Genomic DNA, 26,266 nt, shown 5'->3' on the forward strand with positions numbered 1-26,266 from the left:
GTCCGGCTGATCTCATCACCTGGGGGCGAGGCTACGCAGCAATCCAACTGCCTGATCGAGTACTGTGGGTGCCAGGGAAGCAAGTAAGACCCTATCTTTGCAAACCTGCGGGCCCACCCATTGCATCGGAGCCTGATCCTCCCTCACATCATGATGCCTGAATCCACTCCTGACCTCGGAGGGGAACCAGACCCCTTGTTTTTTCCACCACTTCCCGAATATGGACCTCCGGATAGCCCCCCGACCTACCAGGAAAACGGTCGGGGGTCCTCCGAAGACTCCCCTCCTCCCTATAAGGATCCGCCGCGATGTCCCTTCATTCGAGGTGGTCTAACATTTATCGATTTGCTAACTGCGCGAATGTCCTGCTCGCATTTTGTATATCATTTTGTAATATTGACACTGTTTATGATATGTATTTTCTTGGCTATGTGGGTGGCTTTTGCAGAGGGTGACAAGGCTAACAATACCTATCAAGAAAATCGAAACTGGAACCAGACTCCAACTCCTTCGCACAGAGTGCGCAGGGAGGTGGATGCCAGTTGTGACCGATGCATCGTTCAGGTTAAACAAGGTCTGTCAACTGTTCTCACCCTGATTCATTCTAATATTGTACCAACTCCCTGTCCCCAGAAATCTTTTTGTATTTTTAACAAAACTCAATATGTGACCTGCACCAAAGGATTGTCATTCACGTGTCATAACCCGGCCCTGCCCACACGGTATAACATCTCCATTTGGGCAGGCATTGGGATTGTCAAGGGACCGCCTCAAGCAGCTCGGTTATGGTACGTGAATCACACAGTGGTCACTAAAGCCGAAAATTGGGCTATAACCTTTGATGTCTGCGGTGCCATGTCGAAAAAATCCTTCCGTGGCTGTGGGCATCGACCTGCTGGTTATAACAACGATCACAAGTACTTGTGCACTAGATACCCACCCCTAGAGCCTCCTCAGTTTCCACAGCCCTGCATCGCTTGGGAGGCCTACCAAAAAACAGTTTGGCGGGCAATTTGTTTGCACACGAATGGGGGCTACAGGGGCTGCTATAATCCCCTTAATGTTAAACAGCGCCTTGTTCGTTCCTTTGTCCGACAACCAAATAGCAACAAGGTAACTATAGAATTAGAAAAAAATCATCCTCCCATGGAAACCTATGGCATAGGCATTGATGGATATGGATTAGACCCATTGACACACATCACCATAAAGGTCCAAAACTTGGAAGATGTTCAAAGAATTGAATGGTCCGTTTATGATCATCTAGCTAAATTAGAGACCAAAGCGTCTCCCCTAATATCTGACAAAGCACGAAACCTTTTCATGGAATTTGCAGAACAAATAGCCTTTACATTGGGTGTAAAAAATTGTTTTGTTTGTGGAGGTACCAACATGGGGGAACAATGGCCATGGGAGGTTCATGAAGCAGATCCTGAGTATTTGAACAATCAAACAAAATTTGCTAATTTTACTTTTAGAAACCTGGAAGACCCTGTAGTGTGGACTTTAACTACAAATATTGTAGGAACAAATTGCTTTTTCAGGAATGGCTCCATCCCTGTTGGGACACTTCTTTGCCGTGGACAATGGGAAAGGGGCCAGTGGGTCTCCCCCACCAACGAGTCCGCTCCTGTACTATTAAATCATACCTTTTTCAATTATCTCCGCAGGTCCTCTCTCAATTGGACAGCACCGCAAGGCATGTATTGGGTATGCGGTTCCTTTGCATACGAGTACTTGCCTCCAGATTGGTCAGGGGCTTGTGTGTTAGGGTGGATCAAACCTTCCTTTTTCCTCCTTCCCCTGACTGCTAAACAGACCCTGGGTGCCCCGGTGTATGACAATTGGGGTAGAAAAAAGAGGGATGTGCCCTCGGAAGGCTATGCAGGTATACGGGTAGGCAACTGGAAGGACGATGAATGGCCACCCGAAAGAATCATTGCCTACTACGATCCTGCCACTTGGGCTGAGGATGGGTCCTGGGGTTATAGGACCCCCATATATATGCTTAATCGCATTATCCGCTTGCAGGCTGTGCTTGAGTTAGGCAGCCGACGCATTTCAGCCGCTTTAACCATTCTTGCCACTGCTCAGGACAAGCTGCGCACCGCTGTTTACCAAAATCGCTTGGCCTTGGATTATCTTCTTGCTAAGGAGGGAGGAGTGTGTGGAAAATTTAATTTGACCAACTGTTGTTTAGAAATTGATGAAACTGGAAAGGTAGTTGCAGATTTGACCAAAGAACTCCATAAGCTGGTCCATGTGCCTGTACAAAAATGGACTGGGATCGTGGATGAAGGAGGATTTTTGGGCGGGATTTTTAGGAACTGGAAGCAAGCAGCCTTCATGTTTGGTATAATCTTGTTAGGTCTCCTTTTACTTCCCTGCCTGATTCCCCTTCTTCGAAATCTGATACAAAGCACTGTGGAGGGTATGGTGGACAAGAGGACCATACACCTGGTTAGGTACAAGGCACTGCCAACCATGGATGTACCGGACCCTTTAGCCATAACCCTTAGCAGTGAAGAAGATGATTTTTCCTTTAATTAGAAAAAGACAGGGGAGATGTTGGAGTTGTAGCCCCCTCCTCGCCCCCTCCTTGCCCTTTCTTTGCCCTTTCTAGAGGAAACGTCTGCGGCAAAGCTCGCTAGCTCGTAACACAAATGGCAAACCGCATGACAGTTAAACAGGATGTTATGCAGAACTAAGCTCGAGAAGGCACTAACCACAGGGTTTTGTTTTGTGTAGCCAGGTGGGCAATATAGGTCAAACATGACATGTACTCTTGACATGCTCTGAGACTAAGTAATGGGAGTGGTTTTAAGCTTATGGCGCAGCAAGAAATTATATGTATGGCACAAATGTATCACATGTAATCAATGCTTATTTGCATACTGTAATCAATAAAGTAGTTCCCGGACTTCGGTTCGGGGCAGTCCCACCCCAAGAAAGCCTCTGTGTCAGGAGTCTTCTTTAGTGTCAGCTTGTGGGATCTGCCCCACGTATGGGGGGATAGCAAAAGTACAATCCCCTCAGTTGGTTGATTAGCAGCAGATCTCATAACAATATGTTTGAAAGTGCAAAAAGATAATTCTGAAATAAAGATGCAATGTGACAAACAAAGAAATAATTCTTTGTAGAATATATTCAGTGAAGTGTTTGTGGGAATTAGAAAGCTGTTTCCTTTGAGGCACCATAGGTAATTGGTTAGCTCTGCATTTAGTATTGTTTTAATTTATTGCTGTCTCAATTAAATGGTCCATGATAAAATAAACACTGCATTTGGAATGAACGTAAGCTAAGCAAATCTAATTTGCTGCATTTTAAGAATCTTTGCAAAAACAAATCTTTTACATCTAATTATAATTACTTTTTAATGTTTCATTTGACCTAACAGGGTGGGCTGGAGTTTAGTAAGAGCCTTTTTTTTGATACAAGTATCATTAGGAAAGCAACAGCAGATTTGGTGCAGTTCTTTGCAATGAAAAACCTAGCCCAGCATTCACAAATCTAGTCATTTATTTTCATAATTGTGGCCCTTTCTGCCATATTCCCCTTATTTTAAACCTCAGAGATTTTTTTTTAAAAAAAAAACTGGAGGTTTTTGCTTCTTTCAGATTTCTTATGTATCGACTTGTCAATGCTTGTCAACTTGTCAATTTGTCAACATATAAGGAATATATAAGGTTGCTGGAATTGGGTATGTCTAGTTTAATGAAGATAAGGAATAGGGGTGTCATGATAGCTGTGTTCCAGTATCTCAGGGGCTGCCCCAAAGATGAAGGCAGTCAAGCTATTCTCCAAGGCACCTGAGGGCAGGACAAGAAGCAACGGATGGAAACTAATCAAGGAGAGAAGCAACCTAGAACAAAGGAGAAATTTCCTGACAGTTAGAACAATTAATCAGTGGAACAATCTGCCTCCAGAAATTGTGAATGCTCTAACACTGAAAGTTTTTTAAGAAGAGACTGGTCAACCATTTTTCTGAAATGGTATAGGGTTTCTTGCCTGAGCAGGGAGTTCAAACAGATGACCTCCAAGGTCCCTTTCCATTATTATTATTACTACTATTATTATGGATCATCGCACAGTCAGCCAGATGTTCAGACTGGATTTGGCATTTTGTCTACCTATCGAGTCCTTACCCAGGACCTGGGAGAGGCAGATCTGGATGTTTGATGGTATTTACAGATACCGTCGCAGGATGGAAGCAGTTCCTGGTAAGGCCGCCTTTTGCAATTGACTAATAGCGAATTTGTCAATGCCAATGGTGTTCAAGTGGTGCTCCAGTTGTTTTGGAATTGCAACGAAGGAGCCTATGACTATTGGTACTACCCTTGCTTGCTTTTGCCACAGTCTTTCTATTTCTATTTGTAGGTCTTTGTATTTTGTTATCTTCTCCAGTTCTTTCTCTTCTATTCTGCTGTCTCCAGGCACTGCCACGTCCACTATCCAGACTTTTTTGTCTTTCTTATCGAGAATTGTTAAGTCTGGGGTGTTATGTTGCAGGTGCTTGTCTGTTTGAATTCTGAAGTCCCAGAGCAGTTTAATTTTATTGTTTTCTATGACTTTCTCTATTTTATGATCCCACCAGGTTTTGCTTACAGGCAAATGATATTTTTGCAGAACTTCATTATTATTATTATTATCAATCATCGCACAGTCAGCCAGATGTTCAGACTGGATTTGGCATTTTGTCTACCTATCGAGTCCTTACCCAGGACCTGGGATAGGCAGAAGTAGATGTTTGATGGTATTACAGGTATCGTCGCAGGATGGAAGCAGTTCCTAATAAGGCCGCCTTTTGTAATTGACTAATAGCAAATTTGTCAATGCCAATGGTGTTCAAGTGGTGCTCCAGTTGTTTTGGGATTGCACCCAAGGAGCCTATGACTATTGGTACTACCCTTGCTTGCTTTTGCCACAGTCTTTCTATTTCTATTTGTAGGTCTTTGTATTTTGTTATCTTCTCCAGTTCTTTCTCTTCTATTCTGCTATCTCCAGGCACTGCCACGTCCACTATCCAGACTTTTTTGTCTTTCTTATCGACAATTGTTAAGTCTGGGGTGTTATGTTGCAGGTGCTTGTCTGTTTGAATTCTGAAGTCCCAGAGCAGTTTAATTTTATCATTTTCTATGACTTTCTCTATTTTATGATCCCACCAGTTTTTGCTTACAGGCAAATGATATTTTTTGCAGATCTTCCAATGCACCATTGTTGCTACTTTGTCATGCCGCTGCTTGTAATCAGTCTGTGCAATCTTCTTGCAACAGCTTACCAAGTGGTCCACTGTTTCTTCAGCTTCTTTGCATAGGCGGCACTTACTGTCTGTTGCTGTCTTCTCAATTTTGACTTTGTATGCATTTGTCCTTAAAGCTTGGTCTTGTGCAGCCAGAATTAATCCCTCGGTCTCTTTCTTCAATTTTCCTGCTCTTAGCCATTGCCAGGTTTTATTATTATCTGCTTTCCCAGCTATTTTTTTCATGTATTGGCCATGTAGTGCTTTGTCTTCCCATGCCTCTATTCTGTTCTTCATTTGGTCTTTCTTGTAGGCCAGTTTGGTCTCTCCAGTAGTTAGTAAGCCTTCCTGATATACTAATTTCAGTGCATCTTCATCATTGTTCTTCAGATATTCTTCCAAAGCCATTTTTTCTTCTTCAACCATCTGATGTACTTGTAGCATTCCACGCCCACCTATTTGCCTTGGTAGATAAAGTCTATCAATGTCACTGCGTGGATGAAGGGCATGATTCATTGTCATTATTTTTCTGGTCTGCCTATCCATTGCTTTTAGTTCTGCTTGAGTCCAGTCCACTATTCCAGCTGTGTACCTAATGACTGGGATTGCCCAGGTGTTGATTGCCTTTATGGTATTTCCTCCATTGAGTTTGGATTTTAAGATCTTCTTCACTCTCTTGATGTATTCACCTCTAATCTTTTTCTTGACTTCAGTGTGCTTGATGTTGTCAGCTTGAAGGATACCCAAGTATTTGTAGTACTCTTCCTCATCCAGACTCTTAATGTTATTTTCGTGGGGCATCTTGATTCCTTCAGTTTTCACTATTTTTCCTTGTTTGATAGTAAGTGTGGCACATTTGTCCAAGCCAAACTCCATTACAATATCTTGGCTATATATACGGACAGTGTTGAGCAGCGATTCTATTTCAGATGATGTTTTTCCATACAGCTTCAGATCATCCATGTAAAGGAGGTGGGATAGTCTGGCAGATGTTTTTGATGTTTGATAGCCATGTCCTGAGTTATTCAGTATTGTTGACAGAGGAAACAGTGCAATAACAAATAGTAATGGTGATAATGAATCTCCTTGAAATATTCCTCTCTTGATATTAACCTCTCCCAGCTTTTCACCATTGATCTGCAACTGTGTCTTCCATTGTGCCATCGATTTTTGCACAAATTTTCTGATGTTTCTACTTACTCCTGTTATTTCTAGGCACTTGATTATCCAATCATGTGGCAGAGAGTCAAATGCCTTTTTGTAGTCAATCCATGCCACATTCAGGTTGGTCTTCCTTCTCTTGCAGTTTTCCAAGATCATTTTGTCTATTAGGAGTTGATCTTTTGTTCCTCTGCTATTGGGGCGGTTTCCTTTCTGCTCAGGTGGAAAGAGATTGTTTTCAACTAGATGCTGTTGTACTGCATCAGCTACCACACCAGTTAGTAATTTGAAAGTTGTTGGTAAGCAGGTAATTGGCCTGTAGTTACCTGGTGTTGCCCCTTTTGCTGGATTTTTCATTATTAGGTAGGTTTTCCCAGTTGTTAGCCACTTTTCAATTTCTCCTCCTTGTAGTATATTGTTGAACTGCTTGGCAATGAGTGGGTGTATAACAGTTAGATGTTTCAACCAAAACCCATGCAGTTCATCTTCACCTGGTGCTGACCAATTTTTGATTTTCTTTGCTCTTTTTTCTACCATTTTTGTTGTTATTACTAGTTCTTTCATTTCAACTTCTGTTTTATTTGCATCCACCTCTTTTAACCAAGCCGCATCCTTGTTGTATTTCTTTGGGTTATCCCATATCTGCTTCCAGAACTGCACTGTTTCTTCCTTGTCAGGTACTGACTGATTCCTTGCAGTTTCTCCATTGATGGATTGGTAGAAACGTTTCTGATTGGATTGAAATTGGAGGTTCTGCCTATAGTTTGCAATTCGAGCTTCATATCTACTGATTTTCCTGGCTATAGCTGTTATTTGTTGCTTTATTATTTCCAGTGCTTCCTTGATCTTCCTTGTTTCTAAGTGGTATTTCTTGATTAGGTATTCTTTGGTCTTCTTGTTCTTCAGCTTCTTTTCTTTCATCTGTTCTAGCTTGCTTGCATGTGATCTTAACTTGCTGATCTTATTTTCTAGTCTAACCTTCCATTTTTCTGGTGCACTGTTTGTTTGTTTTTCTTTTTTGTTGATTTTGCATCCCAGGTATTCTGTTATAACTGCAGCTGTGCTGTACATTAGTTGGTTTGTTTCTTGCAGTGAATTGGTGCTTATACTTGCTATTGCAGTATTTGCATCTTTTAATGCTTGTGCTAGCTGTTTCTTTGGAACAAGCTTCAATGCAGGCAGCCTTATTCTGTTGTTTTTGTGCTGTTCTAGATGCTCAATTATTCTTTGTTTCAATTCTTTTATTTCTTTAGTTAGAGGGTTTTGTTCTTCCTGAGGAAGAGGTGCCTGGTTTCCAAATGAGAACAGTTGTATATCTCTACTGGATTCTTTCACTGCCAACTCCCCCTGGTTTGCCTCTACATTCTGAATTACTTCTTGTAAGGCTTTGATTTCTTTGCCCTGGGTAAACCTTTGCAGTTCGTCCAATTCTGTTTCTGTAAATACTTTATTTCGTGTTATAAATCGGCGTTGATCTGCTAGTCTCTGTTCTGTTATTTCTGATTCTGGATGTTGTTCTTTCCAGAATGGTGCATTCGTTTTAGATATCCTCGCCTTGTTGGACTTGATCTGTAGTAACAGATCATTATTTCTTTGTTTTCCATCACTGTGTATCTGCGACGGGTAAACACCTTTTCTTCCAGTAGTTCTGCAGCTGCTGGCCCTGGTTGCTCAGCCAACAGTCCTGAGTCCTGTAACCCATTTTTCACCAGATATCCAGGAACTCCAATATCTAGTGCGGACCTTGTTAACCCGGGCGACGTCCGAGCCGGTATGGCATTCTGAAATTTACGTCTCACCATATTTTTTATGGGAGAGACACTCTTTGTCTGACTCCTCTGATGAGACCTGTCCAGTATGGTTGAACCTCTGGCATAGCTCTCATCTTCCTCAGAGTACACAAGCCCCACAACCACGTCAAGGTAGTGCCTCACTGGGGGGTTATTATTATCATTATTATTATTATTATTATTATTATTATTATTATTATTATTATTTTTTTATATAACTTATAATAATTAGGGGGCCAAATGCTAAAACAGATAAAGAACAGTTGCAGCAACAGTTCCAGCAATAGGCAATGTCTAGTTTAATGAAGAGAAGGACGAGGGGTGACGTGATAGCAGCCTTCCAGTATCTCAGGGGCTGCCACAAAGAAGAGGGAGTCAAGCTATTCTCCAAAGCGCCTGAAAGCAGGACAAGAAGCAACGGATGGAAACTAATGAAGGAGAGAACCAACATAGAACTAAGGAGAAACTTCCTGACAGTTAGAACAATTTACCAATGGAACAACCTGCCTCCCAAAATCGTGGGTGCTCTATCACTGGAGGCTTTTAAGAACAGACTGGACAATCACCTCTCTGAGATGGTATAGGTTCTCCTGCTTGAGCGGGGGGGGGCTGGACTAGAAGACCTCCAAGGTCCCTTCCAGCTCTATTCTAGTCTAATCTTAATTAAAAGTTTCTGAGCTAGTTTGTTAGCTTCTTCTCCTTCCTTCCATTCTCCCCTCCATTTCATTGTACTTATAGCTTGGGCTAATTAGACCATAATCTACAGGTAGCCTAGGTGAGAGACTGTGCTACAAATAAGTACACTAGGTAGGAAGTATTTTGTTACTACCTCTCCCTTTAAGCCATTATGCAATTTTGAGTGAATTATCTTCCTAATGTAAAGGAATGTAAAGATGACTTTGGGGAATGTATGAGTGAATGGTTTGAGAATGGGAGAGAAAAGGAACAAGTCATTGAAGACATGACTCAGAGATCACACAGTCCAGAGACTGAAGCATCTCAAGATTACCCTGCAAGAATAGAATAGAATAGAATAGAATAGAATAGAATAGAATAGAATAGAATAGAATAGCTGGAAGGGACCTTGATGATCATCTAGTCCAACCCCCTGCTCAGGCAGGAAACCCTATACCATTTCAGACAAATGGCTGTCCAGTCTCTTCTTAAAAACTTCCAGTGTTGGAGCATTCACAGCGTCTGGAGGCAGGTTGTTCTGATTAATTGTTTTAACTGTCAGGAAATTTCTCCTTAGTTCTAGATTGTTTCTCTCCTTGATTAGTTTCCATCCGTTGCTTCTTGTCCTGCCTTCAGGTGCTTTGGAGAATAGCTTGACTCCCTCTTCTTTGTGGCAGCCCCTGAGATACTGGAACACTGCTATCATGTCCCCCCCCTCATCCTTCTCTTCATTAAACTAGACATATCCAGTTCCAGCAACCATTCCTTATATGTTTTAGCCTCCACTCCCTCGATCATCTCTGTTGCTCTTCTCTGTACTCTTTCTAGAGTCTCAACATCTTTTTTACATCATGGTGACCAAAACTGGATGCAGTATTCAAAGGTGTTATAAAGTGGTACTAACACTTCATGTGACCTTGATTCTATCCCTCTGTTAATGCAGCCTAGCACTGTGTTGACACCGCCCACACCTCCTCTTTTTATACAGCAGTCCCAAAGCGTTGCCTCTCATTGCCTTCTCCTTTTACTCTGGAGTTGCCGTATTGACTGCTGTTGATTTACTCTCGCTAATTGACGACATGTGCAAGCATCAATTAGCAAGACCATCAGGTGTGAGTCCTCCGAGTCTGACTCATTCTCCTCACACAGCTGAGCTTCATCAGGAACACGACTGGAGCGCCCAGGCTCTGCATCAAACCATGACTCCTGTAATTCATCAGAGGCTCCCTCTGCCCCTGATGGCCCTTCAAATGCCTCCTCCACCTCCTCCTCAGATTCCTCAGGCTCCGCTGTTGGGAGCACAGGCTGGCACGGAATCACGACACATTAATCCATCCTAGGAACTACCACTTATAAACTTCTGCTTCACAAGGGCCACCAAAATGAGCAGGAGGAACACCTTATGGTTGAAATGGAGGTGGACGTTGCTAACTCCTGCTCCTCCCTAAGTGCCATTGTTCAAAATCCAGTTTTGGTCACCATGATGTAAAAAAGATGTTGAGACTCTAGAAAGAGTACAGAGAAGAGCAACAAAGATGATTAGGGGACTGGAGGCTAAAACATATAAGGAACCGTTGCTAGAATTGGGTATGTCTAGTTTAACGAAGAGAAGGACAAGGGGGGACATGATAGCAGTATTCCAATATCTCAGGGGCTGCCATAAAGAAGAGGAATCAAGCTATTTTCCAAAGCACCTGAAGGGAGGACAAGAAGCAACGGGTGGAAACTAATCAAGGAGAGAAGCAACCTAGAACTAAGGAGAAACTTCCTGACAGTGAGAACAATTAACCAGTGGAACACCCTGCCTCCAGAAGCGGTGAATGCTCCAACACTGGAAGTTTTTAAGAAGAGACTGGACAGCCATTTGTCCGAAATGGTATAGGGTTTCCTGCCTGAGCAGGGGGTTGGACTAGATGACCTCCAAGGTCCCTTCCAACTTTATTATTATTATTATTATTATTATTATTATTATTATTATTATTATTATTATTATTATGAGCAGAAGGGAGAAGCAGGCTGCACACCTAAGTTTAAGATGAACAGGTCCAATATCTAGGAGAATGGATTTTTGTTATTTATTCATCTGAAGCCTAACCTTCCTTGCATGAGATATAAATCAATCTTTATCCCAAAGCAGCTACTTTATACAGCCTGATCTTTATTATTAATTTACCCAGTTCTAGCTTAGCACAGGGAGTGAAGATGATCAAGTGATACATCACATAAACAATTAAAAACAATCCTTCTAGCGTTCATCTGTTAAAAGGGGTGTGAAGCGCAGTCGTCCTTGAATTTCTTTTTTGTCGTGAAGAATCAGACAGTATAAGCAATCCTAGCCCAAGTCCTTTCATTTAGAATGGTATCAAGAAATCTGTGTCCCAATTTATCTTTATTAGCAGTGGGTAACTTGACTTGACACAGGATTGATATTAAATACAGTGATGGCACATGGATTACATTAACAGGGCTGGGAAAGGTCCTTCTCTTTCTCCCAAAACACAACAACCCCTTTAATGTGACAGGTAGTTTGAATTCTGCAACTAATACTATTCATTTAATTTTAACGAACGTTCCATAGATTTCAGAAAGAATAATCTCCAATCTTTTGTTGGGGTTACTTTGATCAAAATGGGCATCATACTCACATTGTCCTTCTCTCAAAGGCTTCCTATACTATTAATGTTACCCCTAAATTCATAATAGTCAATGAATTCTTAGTAATAGTAGTAAAGTAAAGTTGGAAGGGACCTTGGAGGTCATCTAGTCCAACCCCCTGCTCAGGCAGGAAACCCTATATCATTTCGGACAAATGGCTGCCCAGTCTCTTCTTAAAAACTTCCAGCATTGGAGCATTCACCACTTCTGGAGGCAGGTTGTTCCACTGATTAATTGTTCTCACTGTCAGGAAGTTTCTCCTTAGTTCTAGGTTGCTTCTCTCTTTGGTTGGTTTCCATCTGTTGCTTCTTGTCCTGCCCTCAGGTGCTTTGGAGAATAGCTTCACTCCCTCTTCTTTGGGGCAGCCCCTGAGATATTGGAACACTACTATCATGTCCCCCCTCATCCTTCTCTTCAATGAGGTCCTTTCTGTTATCTGTTCTTTTTAGGCTTGTGAAGGCATTTTCTCAACCCATCAGTACAACAGAAGCCATCTAGTCCCTGTTTTGCTCTTAAAGAATCCTAAATCTGTCAATTTTTCATATTTTAGACCTAGAAAATAATTTCTAAGCAGTATTGAAAAGTCAATGAAAATACAATGAAATTTGTGTCTGAGTAAATGATATTCCTGGCCATTTTCTTCATTTGAAATGTGCTTATGTACATTGTCTATTCCTGTCTCCCGTGATGTGGCATGATATATTATCAGCAAAGGCCTTATATAACTTATTATTGAAACTTATTTATTAAATTTATATGCCACATAGCGTCATTTGAAGACTGAGATGAGTGGCATGTAAATTTAATTAGTAAATAAAAGAAGTAGTTGGAGTAAGTATGAAGCCTTGGTGAGGCCACACTTGGAATACTGCATCCAGTTTTGGTCACTACGATGTAAAAAATATTGAGACTCTAGAAAGAATACAGAGAAGAGCAACAAAGATGATCAGAGAACTGGAGGCTAAAGCATATAAGGAATGGTTGCTGGAATAGAGTATGTCTAGTTTAACGAAGAGAAGTACTAGGGGTGACATGATAGCAGTGTTCCAATATTTCAGAGATTGCCACAAAGCAGAGGGAATCAAGAAGCAGTGGATGGAAACTAACCAAGGAGAGAAGCAACCTGGAACTAAGGAGAAACTTCCTGACAGTTAGAAAAATTAACCAGTGGAACAACCTGCCTCCAGAAGCGGTGAATGCTCCAACACTAGGGTTTCCTGCCTGAGCAGGGGGTTGGACTAGATGATCTTCAACTCTATTACTACTGCTACTACTGCTGCTGCTGCTACTACTACTACTACTACTACTACTACTACTACTATTATTATTATTATTATTATTATTATTATTAATTGCACAGTCAGCCAGATGTTCATACTGGATCTGACATTTTTGTATGATGATGATAATGATGATGATAACAACACTTTTTGTGTTTTGCATTCATTCAGATTTTTGCTGGAAAATTGGATCCTGTTTTTTTTCTCCCTCATTCCAGGTATCTGTGCCTTAAAAGATGCAAAAGAGGACTATTTCAATCACTTACCGTGAAACTTTGCATGGTTAATGTCTGTGATGATCTACTACTTTGAGTTTTCATCCTATTCTGTCAAGTAATTTAGAAGCTTTAGATGGTTCATTATGTAGCCATCATTGCCTGGGATCTAATCTTGTCAAACTGAATCTCAGATTAGGCTAAATCACATTTTGTTGCCTTGCCTTTGTATTTCATATCTGAGCTGAATCTTAGGGTTGCTTCTAATGAATACATGGAGCCCTTTGAACAGGAGAAAGTAAGGAATAATGAATTTTGGTTGATAGCGGGTGATAAGCATCAAAAACATTTTATTCAAATTCTGAAGAACGTCCTTGCTTCTTAAAAAGAAACATGTGTACCAGACCAATTAAAGGATGTCCATATTGCGCTGTTATAATCTCTTTCTTTTTTTTTAATTCTCTTTTTATTCAGTAAAGACTAGCACCATAAAGGATGGGGTAAGTTCACAAATCTTAATTGGTCATTAGTCTTATCTTGCAAGATGCATGGTAATTACAAGAGATTTTCATATTTTGTGGCTTAACACAACAATTAGTGTCACCCTTTTTATTTTAAAATTTTATTGATAGACCAGGAATGACTAGACAGAAGTTTAGAAAGCCATTAAGCCATAGTTATACTTTTTTTTTCTAGTTGCTCCAGGGCCTGATAAATATTTGACTGGAGAACTGGATTAAATTTCATTTTCAAGTCATTATTTCCCATTTCCTGCCCTGAATTTATGACTGAAAAAGTGGGCTATCCGTCTCTACAATATAGCTGTTCCATTTTTTTTTTCAGCCACCAAAACATGAGTTCTCTGAACCAGCCTATTTCTCATTGAGAATGGGGGTAGGGTAACCTCCAGACATGTTATTGAAATTTCCTCTTCAGTTTTACTGAGGATCTTGGCATTATCGTGGTAATGATGATCTGTTTTAGATCAGAGCCACAATTCATGAGCACTTAAGGGGTAGAAAAATGCCAATCTCAATGTCACTGTCTTTAGGACTGCTGCATGCTTCTAGTTTGCCAAACAGTGCAGGAGTGGGAAGAGGGGAAAGTTTGAACCCATAGGTTCTCCTTATCACATGGGAGGAGACCCTATAACAGTGGTGGCGAACCTATGACACGGGTATCAGAGGTGGCATGCAGAGCCCTCTCTGTGGGCCCGCGCACCGTCGCCCCAGTCCTAGGCCTTCAGCTGGGTTTTATAAAACCTTTTTGCTTTAGGCCTCCACCGCCGTGTGCAAAAAAAAAAAAAAAAAAAGTTCAATCAGTCAATTTTAACTTTTCATGGGAAAAAAATGATCTTGCAAAGTTGGAATTGATTGATTGAACTTTTTAGTTCCACCCAGTCTGCTGTTACCACCACAGCCACACCCACCCCATGGGCCATACCCAGCCAATGGGCCACACCCACCTGGCACTCGACGATGCATAAGTGGGTTTTGGGTTGTAGTTTGGGCACTCAGTCTCTAAAAGGTTTGCCATCACTGATATGTACAAATATCCTTTATTCCACTTTTTACAATGCCACAAAAAAAAATTGGGGTGGATGGGTGCTTGTTAATGTCAATTTCCAAACAGCAACATCTCCAGACTGGGAATGAAGAGGTCCTATGACCCTGCCCCCCAAAAAGGAGTATATGGATTTCCCTGCTATTGCTTAGACCATGGGTAGGCAACCTTGGCTCTTTTATGACTGGTGGACTTCGACTCCTCAGTCAACATGGCTGGTTCAGGAATTCTGGGTATTGAAGTCCACAAGTCATAAAAGAGCCAAGGTTGCCTACCCCTGGCACAGACATATAAATTGTTTTGTGTTCTAAGTTACCTTGCAAAATTGAGAATTTTGGTTTTTTTAACAGCGGTTGCTTGGGCATGAAACTTCACTCAAGAAGTGTAACGACGTACATTCAGATTAAAAACATTTGAGTCAAACCAGGCCATTCAGCTGCAGTAATGAGAGAACAAATCGTAAAGAAGGATTCAATGAGACGTATTGGATTGCAGGGCAAATTACCCGTAAGATTTCGCAAAGCTGAAGTCACAAATTGATTCATCTAACACAGCTAAGATGGAGCAACAGCAACTGAGTTCTTTAAAAAGATGCCGCAGAACTCACTGGAGGTGCTACTGTGCTATTGAAGACAAGCATGCTGTGAAGTATGACACCTTTGTGGAAAATGATCTAATATCTCCTTTCTACAAAAGTAAGTCTGCATTTGCGACTTAAGGAAGGAAGTTAAGCTTCCTTTTGTGTAGCATTAACTTTCTGGCTTACCATTTCAGGCTACAAAATCACACACACACACATACCTGGGAATGACTGTGATTGAACTCGGCGTCTCTTACTTCTCATATGATGTGAGTTGAGTTGAGCTACATGTTTCCTTGACTTAATGAGTTTGCTTCTAAATAGACAAGATAGGTGTTGACAATAAAAAGTAAAGCCATGGGGTCATGGCTAAAAACGGAATTAAATCTCCACTAAGGCAGGGCTTTTCAACCAGTGGTATGGGTACCACCTGTGGTACATTGGCACCTGGGAGGTGGTATGCAACCATCCTAGAAAAGTGATAGCGGGGGAGGGGAATGAGCTGAACCAATGGCAGCATCGCACAAGCCTGAGCGAGAGAAGGCTGGAGCTGCAGGGCTGTCAGGGCTCAGTGGAAGCGCCAGGATCAGCGCTTCTTCAGGGCTGTCAGGGTTCAGCAGAAGTGCCAGGATCAGCGCCAGGCTCCAGCTGGAGCTTGGCGCTGATCCTGGCGCTTCTGCTGAGCCCAGAAGAAGTGCTGATCAGCTGGAATGTTCAGCATCTGCGGGGTTTTGTGATTTACATTCAGATGCTTGGCAACTGATTCACATTGATGATGGTCACAGTGTCATGTGAAGTGACCAAAACCTGCTGCAACCACCCAGCAGACGGGGGGGGGAATAAAAACCAAACACCTCCCACCCCACCCCCACTGCCAATCCTCAACAGAAATGCTCACAACAATGAAAACCTCGGACAGGAGGAAGAGCGCCACCAGGTGGGCAGGCAGGTATCTTGCTCGGCTGTGGCTTGGGAGGCACTTTTTTCAGTGCCATTGTAACTTTGAACAGTCACTAAGCGAACTGTTGTAAGTCGAGGACTACCTGTAGTTTATCACTTTTTTCCTTTTTTTTTTTTTTTTGGTCATCAAGTTTTTGACACCTTGCTAGGCGATTGGTGGTACTTGGATATTCCATATCCTAAAAGTGGTACAATGGGTGAAAAGGTTGAAAAGCCCTGCACTAAGGGGTTAAGCTGTTTGAAATCTAAACATGATATAGTGCACTAAAGATTCATGACTATCATAACTGGGCCAAACTTTTAATCCAGGCAAGTAGGTTATTAATTTGAGTCACCAAATAGTGGAACAATTTGATTCTTTAGTGCTATGGGCAAAAAAACAAATTGGTTTTTAAACACATCACTTTGTCTGCTAGTTGTGTTGGTTTGCCTGTTGCTGATCCTTTCTCTTCTTCAGAGGTTTGCTAACTGTTTGCTATTTTTTCTGTGCATCACTTGAGCAAGTTCTTCAAGGCAGCCTTGGCTCTCTTGATTCTATGCTCATACAGGGTGGGAAATAACTAACTGGTAAGCTGCTAGGTTTTATTATAAAGTTTCTTTATGCACAATAACTTCCAGATAAAAGAATCCTATATCAGGCCAATTAGTTTTTTCATGCAACCCGATGGTAGTAATTTCTCATTTAAAAAATCCCAATAAAATAATGATTTACCACTTTATTTTTTTAAGCATGGGAGTTTGATTGGAGAGCTTTTGAAGCGGGGCAATTGACCCAGATGTATCCAACCATTTTTCAAGCGCAAGATTATCCAAGTATTTCCACTGCTGTGCAGTGGCTGATTTTTTATTCGTTCCATCTGATATATGCTATACACCTAAATGTGTTCATGGAGGAGAGAAGTAACACACCAACCATGCATGTTTGCAAGCACAGTGAGAGACCATGGCCATTGAGAATGGGTGCTGAACACTGTGACCAAGCAAGATAGGATTGTATTATGTCAGTTTGTTATGCTCAAATACCACTAGGATGGGGCATTTAGATATTTTGAACTTTAATCATTCTGAGTTGGCAGCCCTTGTTTATCTGTCTGTCTGTCTGTCTACCGTCTGTCTATCTATCTATCTATCTATCTGTCTGTCTGTCTGTCTGTCTGTCTGTCTGTTTGTCTGTCTGTCTGTCTGTCTGTCTCTCTGTGTGTCTATCTCTGTCTGTCTGTCTCTCTTTGTGTCTATCTATATCTATCTATCTATCTATCTATCTATCTATCTATCTATCTATCTATCTATCTATCTATCTATCTACCATCTATATCTATATCTAATTATCTATCACCTATCTATCTATCTATCTATCTATCTATCTATCTATCTGTCTGTCTGTCTGTCTGTCTGTCTGTCTGTCTGTCTGTCTGTCTGTCTGTCTCTCTGTGTGTCTATCTCTGTCTGTCTGTCTCTCTTTGTGTCTATCTATATCTATCTATCTATCTATCTATCTATCTATCTATCTATCTATCTATCTATCTATCTACCATCTATATCTATATCTAATTATCTATCACCTATCATCTATCTATCTATCTATCTATCTATCTATCTATCTATCTATCTATCTATCTATCTATCTCTCCATCTATCATTTACCCCTTCCTTCCTTCCTTCCTTCCTTCCTTCCTTCCTTCCTTCCTTCCTTCCTTCCTTCCTTCCTTCCTCCCTTCCTTCTGTCCGTCTATCTATCTATCTATCTATCTATCTATCTATCTATCTATCTATCTATCATCTATCATCAAACTTTTTAATAAACAAGTTCAGTCTGGGTACCAGGACACTGTGACTTCTAGTCCTGCCTTAGCCATGAAGGCCAGCTGGGTGACCTTGGATCAGTCACTCTCTCTCAGCCCAACTAATCTTACAGGTATGTTATTGGGGAGAAAATTCAGAAGGAGGAAGAAGGTGGATATGTTCACTGTAAAAATAATAACATCAGGATATAAATAAATTAAATTATAGTGAGGCCTGCTGCAACTCTGCCAATTTGTTCACAGTAGATTTGCTTGTAATTTCCTCCATCTTCTTGACCAACCCCTTCTTCTCCTTCTTTTCACTGTTTGCTGGAATGTAGTCTGGATTACTAGGGCTGCGTTCCAGGGAACTAAGAAACAACAGAGTTTAGATGGTTTGATTGGAAGGAAGAAGATAGACAGAATTCCAGCCTAGAGGTTCTCAGTTGCAAGTAGTCACTACAGTTTGACAAGATTTTGGTCTGTAAACGAGGAACAATAAAGAGAACTGCTCAGAATTAACTTGGTGTATCTTTTTCAGTTTTTGAAGCCTGACCGTCATTTCAGGTAAGACTGATCTCTGATAGAACAAGGATGGAAAGTATTTACCTGCCAGCATGATTGGCTATAGGTTGAAATGCTTTTTGCTTTCTCAGCAGTGAAGCTGTACGAGACACAGTAGATGGGAAAATACAAAACCCCATTGTAAATAGGACTGTCACAACAACATAGCATTGCAGGATACTAATATCTCATGTTGATTAGCATGTAGCAATATGGTTCTTCTTTAAATGCATTGTGAAGACTTATTTTTAAGGCTTATCATTACAAAAGGAAAAGGATCCCTCAAAAATGCATTAAATGTTGTAAGAGAAATAGACCTAGGCAAACTGTCAGAAAACCTTCCATGTTAATCCCTCAGTATGATCCTGTTCCTCTTCTTCCTAAACTGGAACATAAAAACTGTTCTTAACAAAACATGACATATTGAGGGATACCTAAAGGTAAGCATCCTGTAGGTAGGTTTATCATTATACTATTCCGAGTTGAATGTCAAAGGCATTTGAACAGTTCCTTCTGAAGATTACAAGTCAGCTACTATCAATACTATTTCTACTAATTAGTACTATAACTATTGGCATCATTTGACCAATTGCCAAATGAAGCAGACAGAACAGCACAAAAGTGAGACCAATTCATTTTTTTTTTCTTTGTGGGCATTTATCAGTGGAGTAATGTTAACTCAGTAGTAGTGAAGAATTTAGCAACAGGAGTTCCCAGTACTCTAGTGATTAGGTCCAGACTTAGTTGCATTCCATTTTGTTTAAAGAACTAAGTCAGGGGTCTTCAGACTTGGCCCTTTTATGACTTGTGGACTTCAACTCCCAGAATTCCTCAGCCAGCCTATCTGGCTGAGGAATTCTGGGAGTTGAACTCCACAAGTCATAAAAGGGCCAAGTTTGAACACCTCTGAACTAGATGCTCCAAATTTTTTGCAGGGATATCAGCTTGATGTGACACTCAAAAGTATGTGATCTGTTCAATAGGCAAACTTTCACATCCTTTGTCAAGGAAGCTGCACATTGGATGGTTATCTCCATCACAATTGGCATTTTTTTTATATATGTTGACTCATAAACTGTAGACACTGAGGCCATAATTATGTTTATTTAATATATAGTCATATTCTATGGTAAGATACTAATAATGTATATTGTAATTTCAATGTACTCTTATTGCTACTAGGAACAAATCAAATCAGCCTTTATTACAATTGTAGACCAGCCTAAAGGGATGGAGTACAATGATCATGGAGACATGACAGCACTGCTCCAATATTTGAGGGGCTCCTACAAAGACGAGGGGGCTCAAACTGTTTTCTAAATCCCCACAGAGCAAGTTGGGAAACAATGGTTGGAAACTAGCAAAGAAGAGAAGTGTGTTATAACAGATATAGAAATCAGGAATGAAGTAGCTAATACTTTCCCAGGATACAAATTTTCAAAACACTTTTCTCTACATACAGTGGAGAGCATACTTAGATAGAACACACTTTCAGATCTTTCTGAATATGACTGTCAAGGACCCAGAATTACCACTCTATCAAAGCTCTTTTGAAACCAATCAAGGTGAGGGATTGTGTTAATGTATGCATTAAACATCTAAAGAAATAAATGTTGAATTGATCACCTCAAAATCTTCAGGTTCAAATCTATATTTGTCTTCTGGGATGTTGAATCATTGACCTGTGAAGTTGGGGGGAGATTGGGCGTAGAGGGTAACTAAATCAATGTTTCCAATGGCAACCTGCATATAAGCCTTGTGCCTGACAACGGATGGTAAGACTTGACTTTCTTTGTGTCTGAATGTCAACGAAGTAACTCTTGGTAAATGGCAGGCAACATTTCATTTTGCTTCTTTATTTGTACCTGTCTCGTCTGTTCCTTTTTCTTCAGGAAGAGGTGTCAAAATACCCCTGTGCATCTGGAACTCGGAAAAGTAGTGAGGCTGTTAGCAACTTTGATTCTCCACTATACATTTGAATGCAAGGCCAACTATAAACCATCATGTCACAATTGTAATGCAACTGTTAGTTTAAGGACATATTCAAACTGGGATGCAAATCCTGCCATCCTTACTAATTGTAATACTCTCTTTAATGACTGAGGGAATCCAGTTAAAGTGAACAGTTACAGGAACTGGGTATGTCTAGTTTGATGAAAAGAAGGAGTAGGGGAGACATGATAGCAGTGTTCCAATATTTGAGGGGCTCCTACAAAGAAAAGGGGGTCAACCTATTTTTTGAAGCACCAGAAGGCAAGACAAGAAACAACGGAGGGAAACTAACCAAGGAGAGAAGCGACTTAGAACTTAGAAGAAAATTCCTAACAGAGCAATCAACCCATGGACTAGCTTGCCTTCATATGGTTGCTTCATCACCGGAGGCTTTCAAAAGAGACTGGGGTCAACCATTTGTCTGAAATGGCATTAGGTCTCCTGCTTGTGCAGAGGATTAGACTAGAACAGACATGTCAAACTCATGACATCACATGACGCCGCACAACATATCGGGACGGTTTTGCCATTGCAGGCAATGGGGTGGGTGCAGCTTCTACATGACGCATCCGGCCCACAGGCTGGCAGTTTGACACCTCTGGACTAGAACAAGGTTGCCTCAACCTTGGCAACCTTAAGACTTATGGACTTCAACTCCCAGAATTCCTCAGCCAGCAAAGTCAGGATGGTAGGCATCTCTGTTCGAATATGTCCTTGAACTAACAGTTGCATCACAATGGTGACATGATGGATTATAGTTGGCATTTCATTCAAATGGATAGATAGTGGAGAACCAACGTTGCTAATCGCCTCACTACTTTTCCGAATTCCAAATGCACAAGGGTGCCTTGACCCTTCTTCCTGAAGAAAAAGGAACAGATGAGACAGGGACAAGTAAAGAAGCAAAATGAAATGTTGCCTGCCATTTGCTGACTTTGCTGGCTGAGGAATTCTGGGAGTTGAAGTCCACAAGTCTTAACGTTGCCAAGGTTGGGGACCCCCTGGACTAGAAGACCTTCAAGCTCCCTCCCAACTTTATTATTCTATGGTCTAGGTCAGCAGTAGGCCACCTTGGCTCTTTTATGACTCATGGACTTCAACTCCTAGAATTCCTGAGCCAGCAGGGCTCAGCTTGGAAACCTCTCCCTTTCCCCTCAGCATAGCTGGCTCAGGAATTCTGAGAGTTGAAGTCCACGAGTCATAAAAGAGCCAAAATTGCCTACCCCTGGTCTAGGTTCTATGTATCCCTGATCCTCTTCCTTTAAAATTTAACACTTGCCTAAATAATTTTCTGTGACTATTTTCCTCCGTATGCAATACCTTTCTCAATGCATTCTTTCCCACAGGTGGATAAGTTCAGCTTCAGTGATTTATCAGCTTTAGGTTGCCCTAGTTTATTTGTCAGTGCTACTGAACCTCAGTGACCTTGAAATAATCCAGGATAAAAGCAGAAATGCTAGTTATAGATGACATCACCTACTTCTGTTTTAACACTTAGTATTTTTTAAAAAAATTCATATCTCTCTCCTGCCTTCCTATTTATAGATGGGTTTAACTATATACTGGTTTGATGATTTCTGATTTTTTTTTTTTTTTTTTTTTGCTGCATCGGCTTTTTCTTATGTCAGCTATTCACTACCATCTTTCCACTGGAGCTGGAACACATTTGTTTCCTGCAAATCCTTTCTTTTTAGATTTTGTGTATTCTGTTTAAAATCCACTCTTGCTAGAAAAGATAAGGATGGCTTATGTGGAGTTCCCAAGACTCTAGTGATTAGGTCCAGACTTAGTTACCTTCCATTTTGTTGAAAGAATTACTGTACATGCTCCTGATTTTCCACAGGGATATCAGCTTGATGTGACACTCAAAAGTATATGATCTGTTCAATAGGCAAACTGTCATAGTTCCGACAGATGAAACTTGTTATGTCCCGAGCCTTGCAAACGGCTCGGGGCGTTTGCAGGTGGTCCCGGGCAGGTGCAAAGCTGCCCGGGACCAGACAGGCTGTCGCCAGCGCCGTGCGCATGCGCGGGTGCTGGCACAGGAAAAGTATCGCATTGACCCGGGAAATGTCTATATAAGAAGCTGGGAGGTTTTGGGAGTTGCTGAAGCCATCTACTTGTAAGCTGAAGGCAGAATAAAGAAAACTGAGAACTACAACTGCTTCTCGTGTCTTACATTTCCGCGAAGGACTCAACACTGGCGACGAAGGTGGGATGCCTTACATCGCCTGGAAAGGAAGAGGTGTAAGCTTACCCAAGTGAGTCATGAGCGGCGGAACGGTGTCGACTCGGCAGCTACTCGCCAATCCAGTGCGCATTCGGGGGTAGACTGGCTGATAGACCCGTCTCCTGAAGATGGCAAAAGTTGGAAGGCTTTCGGAGTTCGACGTCTCACATCCAGAGCGGTGGGAGTCCTACGTAGCCAGGGTGGAGAACTACTTCAAGGCAAACCAAGTGAGGAAGAGAGCTTGAAGGCTGCCACCCTGCTTTGTGTTTGCGGTCAAGACGCCTTCGAAATCGCAGAAAACCTTGCAGCACCTGTTCCAGTAGAGTCTGTCAGCTACGCAGATCTGAAGAAGCTACTGAAGGAGCACTTCCAGCCCAAGATGTCCATCATCGCATGGCGCCACACCTTCGAGCAGAGGGATTCAACGATCCGGTGAGTCGGCCAAAGAATACATCGCCGCATTAAGGAAGGCCGCCAAGCACTGCGAGTTCAAGGACCTCGAAGAACGACTGAGGGACCGATTCGTGTGCGGGTTAAGGCATCGAGATCTACAACAGAGACTTTTCGCTAAAGAAGAATTGTCCTTCCAAGATGCCTTAAGAGAAGTCACCGCAGAAGAAGCAGCAGGCGGCGCCGTCAAGAACATGCGGCCGATCAGAAACAGTCCAGAGGTTGCATCCGTGCACCAGGAAGACGTCCAAGGAAACTCCGAGGAGGATCCGGACGAGAAAGTCGACCGTCTCCACCCCACGAAGGAAGGAAATCAGAAGGGAAGCTCTTCAGCTCCACTCAAGTGCATCGGCTGTGGAGGTCGCCACAGGAGAACCGACTGCAAGTTCCGCTCCGCTACCTGCCGGGCATGCAGCAAACAAGGACACATTGCAGCTGTGTGTCTGGGCCGACGAAAGATACAACCTCAGGAAGAACTGCGCCTGAAAGGTACCAGGGTCCCCAGCCAGAATAGGGTAGGGTTTTTGCGCTTCGCGAAGAAGCATCCTCAGGACAGGCACACACAAGCCCATTAAGAAAAAGCTGTCACTCAAGGTGAAGCTACAAGGGGTTCCATTAACTATGGAACTAGACACAGGGTCTGCCCTTTCAATCATCTCCTTGCATACATTTAGGAAGATTTGTTCCGGTAGTGGAACTCAGGCCAAGTTAAGGCCTTCTGACATTGTGTTAACAGATTTTCAAAATTCAAGAGTGTGTGTTAAGGGGGAGGCCACCCTTAACGTGCAATACAAGAGTTTTGAAGGTCCACTAGACTTATTAGTAGTAGGGGGTGAACGAACGAGTCTCATAGGACTCGATTGGTTTGAGGCCCTGGGGATACACGTCACAGGACTCAACAGTTTACAAACACTCGACCTACAGGAAGTCTGCAAAGAATTTGCAGATGTTTTCAGCCCCCAGCTGGGCACATTCAAAGGACCCCCTGTGTCCTTAAAGCTAGACCCCACTGTCACTCCCATTAGAATTAAAGCAAGAAGGGTCCCTTTTGCTTTAAAGAGTAAAATTGACACTGAGTTAGACAAACTGATTCAACAGGGAATCCTAGAACCTGTTGATTCCAGTCCTTGGGAGACCCCCATTGTCACGCCTCTAAAGGCAAATGGGGACATTCGCATTTGTGCTGATTACAAATGCACTCTTAATAAGGCATTGCAGCAACATGCCTATCCTGTTCCTGTGGTCAGTCACATCCTGGCCTCCCTCAAGGGGGGGGGGCGTGTTTTTGCAAAGCTTGACCTAGCTCAAGCATATCAACAGCTGCCTGTTGATGATGATGCTGCTACAGCTCAGACTATTGTGACCCACAGAGGGGCCTTCAAGGTAAAAAGGCTACAGTTTGGAGTGAATGTCGCTCCTGGGATTTTCCAAAGCGTAATGGAAAACGCACTACGAGGTATACCAGGGGTTTGCCCCTACTTTAATGATGTCTTGATTGCAGGAGACTCCACACACATTCTAGCTGAAAGGCTCAGGGCTGTTCTGTTAAGGTTCAGGAAATCAGGCCTCAAGCTCAAAAAAGACAAATGCAAGATTGGGGTGCCTTCTACTGAATTTCTGGGGTTCAAAATTGATGCTGCTGGGATTCACCCTGCTGAATCCAAACTAACTGCTATTTTAGAAGCACCTAGGCCAAAGTCCAAGGCCGAACTTCAGGCCTTCCTAGGCCTCCTGAATTTCTACAATTCCTTCCTTCCACATAAAGCTAGTGTAGCTGACCTCTTCACAGGCTACTAGACAAACAAGCAGTGTGGCAGTGGTCACAAACGCATGAGGGTTGTTTTAACAAAGTCAAGGCTTTGCTCACTTCTAACAGTGTACTTGCACATTTCAATGAGTCCCTTCCTGTGTGCATCGCTTGTGATGCGTCCCCTTACGGGGTTGGAGCTGTCCTGAGCCACCTCAGGTCTGATGGAACTCAGGTTCCTGTTGCATATTACTCCAGAACATTGTCTTCTGCTGAGCGCAACTACGCTCAGATAGACAGGGAGGCTCTGGCTGTTGTTGCTGGAATTAAAAAATTCCATGATTTTCTATATGGCAGGCATTTCATGGTCTTCACTGACCATAAGCCTCTGCTGGGACTGTTTACCACACATAAGCAGACTCCCCAAATCATTTCCCCTAGAATGCTTAGGTGGTCTATTTTTTTGTCTGAATATGATTTTTCTTTACTCCACAAGCCTGGGAAAGAAATGGGCCATGCTGATGGCCTCAGTAGATTGCCTCTGCCAGTAGTAGAAGCTGACCCTGCGCCAGCTGTCAACATTCTATCAATCCAAGCCTTGCCCGAGCTCCCTCTTAGTGCCAGGGATGTTACCGCTGAAACAGGTACAGATTACACACTTTCACGTGTCCGTTCCTGGGTTTTGTCTGGTTGGCCTGAGCACTGCCCTAGTCCTGAGTTTCAGAGTTTCTGGTCCAAAAGGAACGAGCTGTCCCTTTCTCAGGGTTGTCTGCTTTGGGGAAACAGAGTTGTCATTCCCACCTCAATGAGGACTAGGGTCTTAGAATCCCTCCACGAGGGTCATCCTGGCATTGTTCGTATGAAGGCTCTTGCGCGTAGCCACTTGTGGTGGCCTGGTTTAGATAAAGATATTGAGGCTAAGGTGCATGCATGCCACCTGTGCCAACGATCTCGCCCAGAGATGCCACAAGCTCCCGTGCATAGATGGGAGGAAACACAGTTCCCATGGTCTAGGGTGCACATTGACTACGCTGGGCCCTTTCAGGGCCAGTTCTTCTTGGTCCTTGTTGACAGCCATTCAAAATGGCTTGAGGTTGTACCTGTCTCATCCACCACCACTGCAAAGACTATTCAGGTACTGAGGGGGATTTTTGCTGCACACGGGCTTCCAGATGTCATTGTGTCTGACAACGGCCCTCAATTCACTTCCTCCGAATTCCAAGCTTTCTTACAGGCTAACATGATTCGTCATGCCACGTCTGCACCCTTCCACCCGTCCACCAATGGTATGGCTGAACGTATGGTGCGCATCACAAAGGACGCCTTGAAAAGACTCACCTACGGGGACTGGCATCACAGGTTGGCTGACTTTCTCCTTTCTTAT

General features: G+C 42.4%; 1 protein-coding gene across 1 annotated transcript; it reads left to right on the forward strand.

Annotated features, from left to right (window-relative positions):
• Window positions 1–360: 360 nt before the first annotated feature.
• LOC120309366 (endogenous retrovirus group 3 member 1 Env polyprotein-like) lies at window positions 361–2,550 on the forward strand. Its single transcript, XM_039346527.1, has one exon. The coding sequence runs from the start codon at window positions 361–363 to the stop codon at window positions 2,548–2,550; it is 2,190 nt and encodes a 729-aa protein (XP_039202461.1).
• The last annotated feature ends 23,716 nt before the right edge of the window (window positions 2,551–26,266 follow it).

This window comes from Crotalus tigris, unplaced genomic scaffold (assembly GCF_016545835.1).
Source record: "Crotalus tigris isolate CLP2741 ecotype Arizona unplaced genomic scaffold, ASM1654583v1 scf7180000018002.1256989, whole genome shotgun sequence".
Classification (NCBI taxonomy): Eukaryota; Metazoa; Chordata; class Lepidosauria; order Squamata; family Viperidae; genus Crotalus; species Crotalus tigris.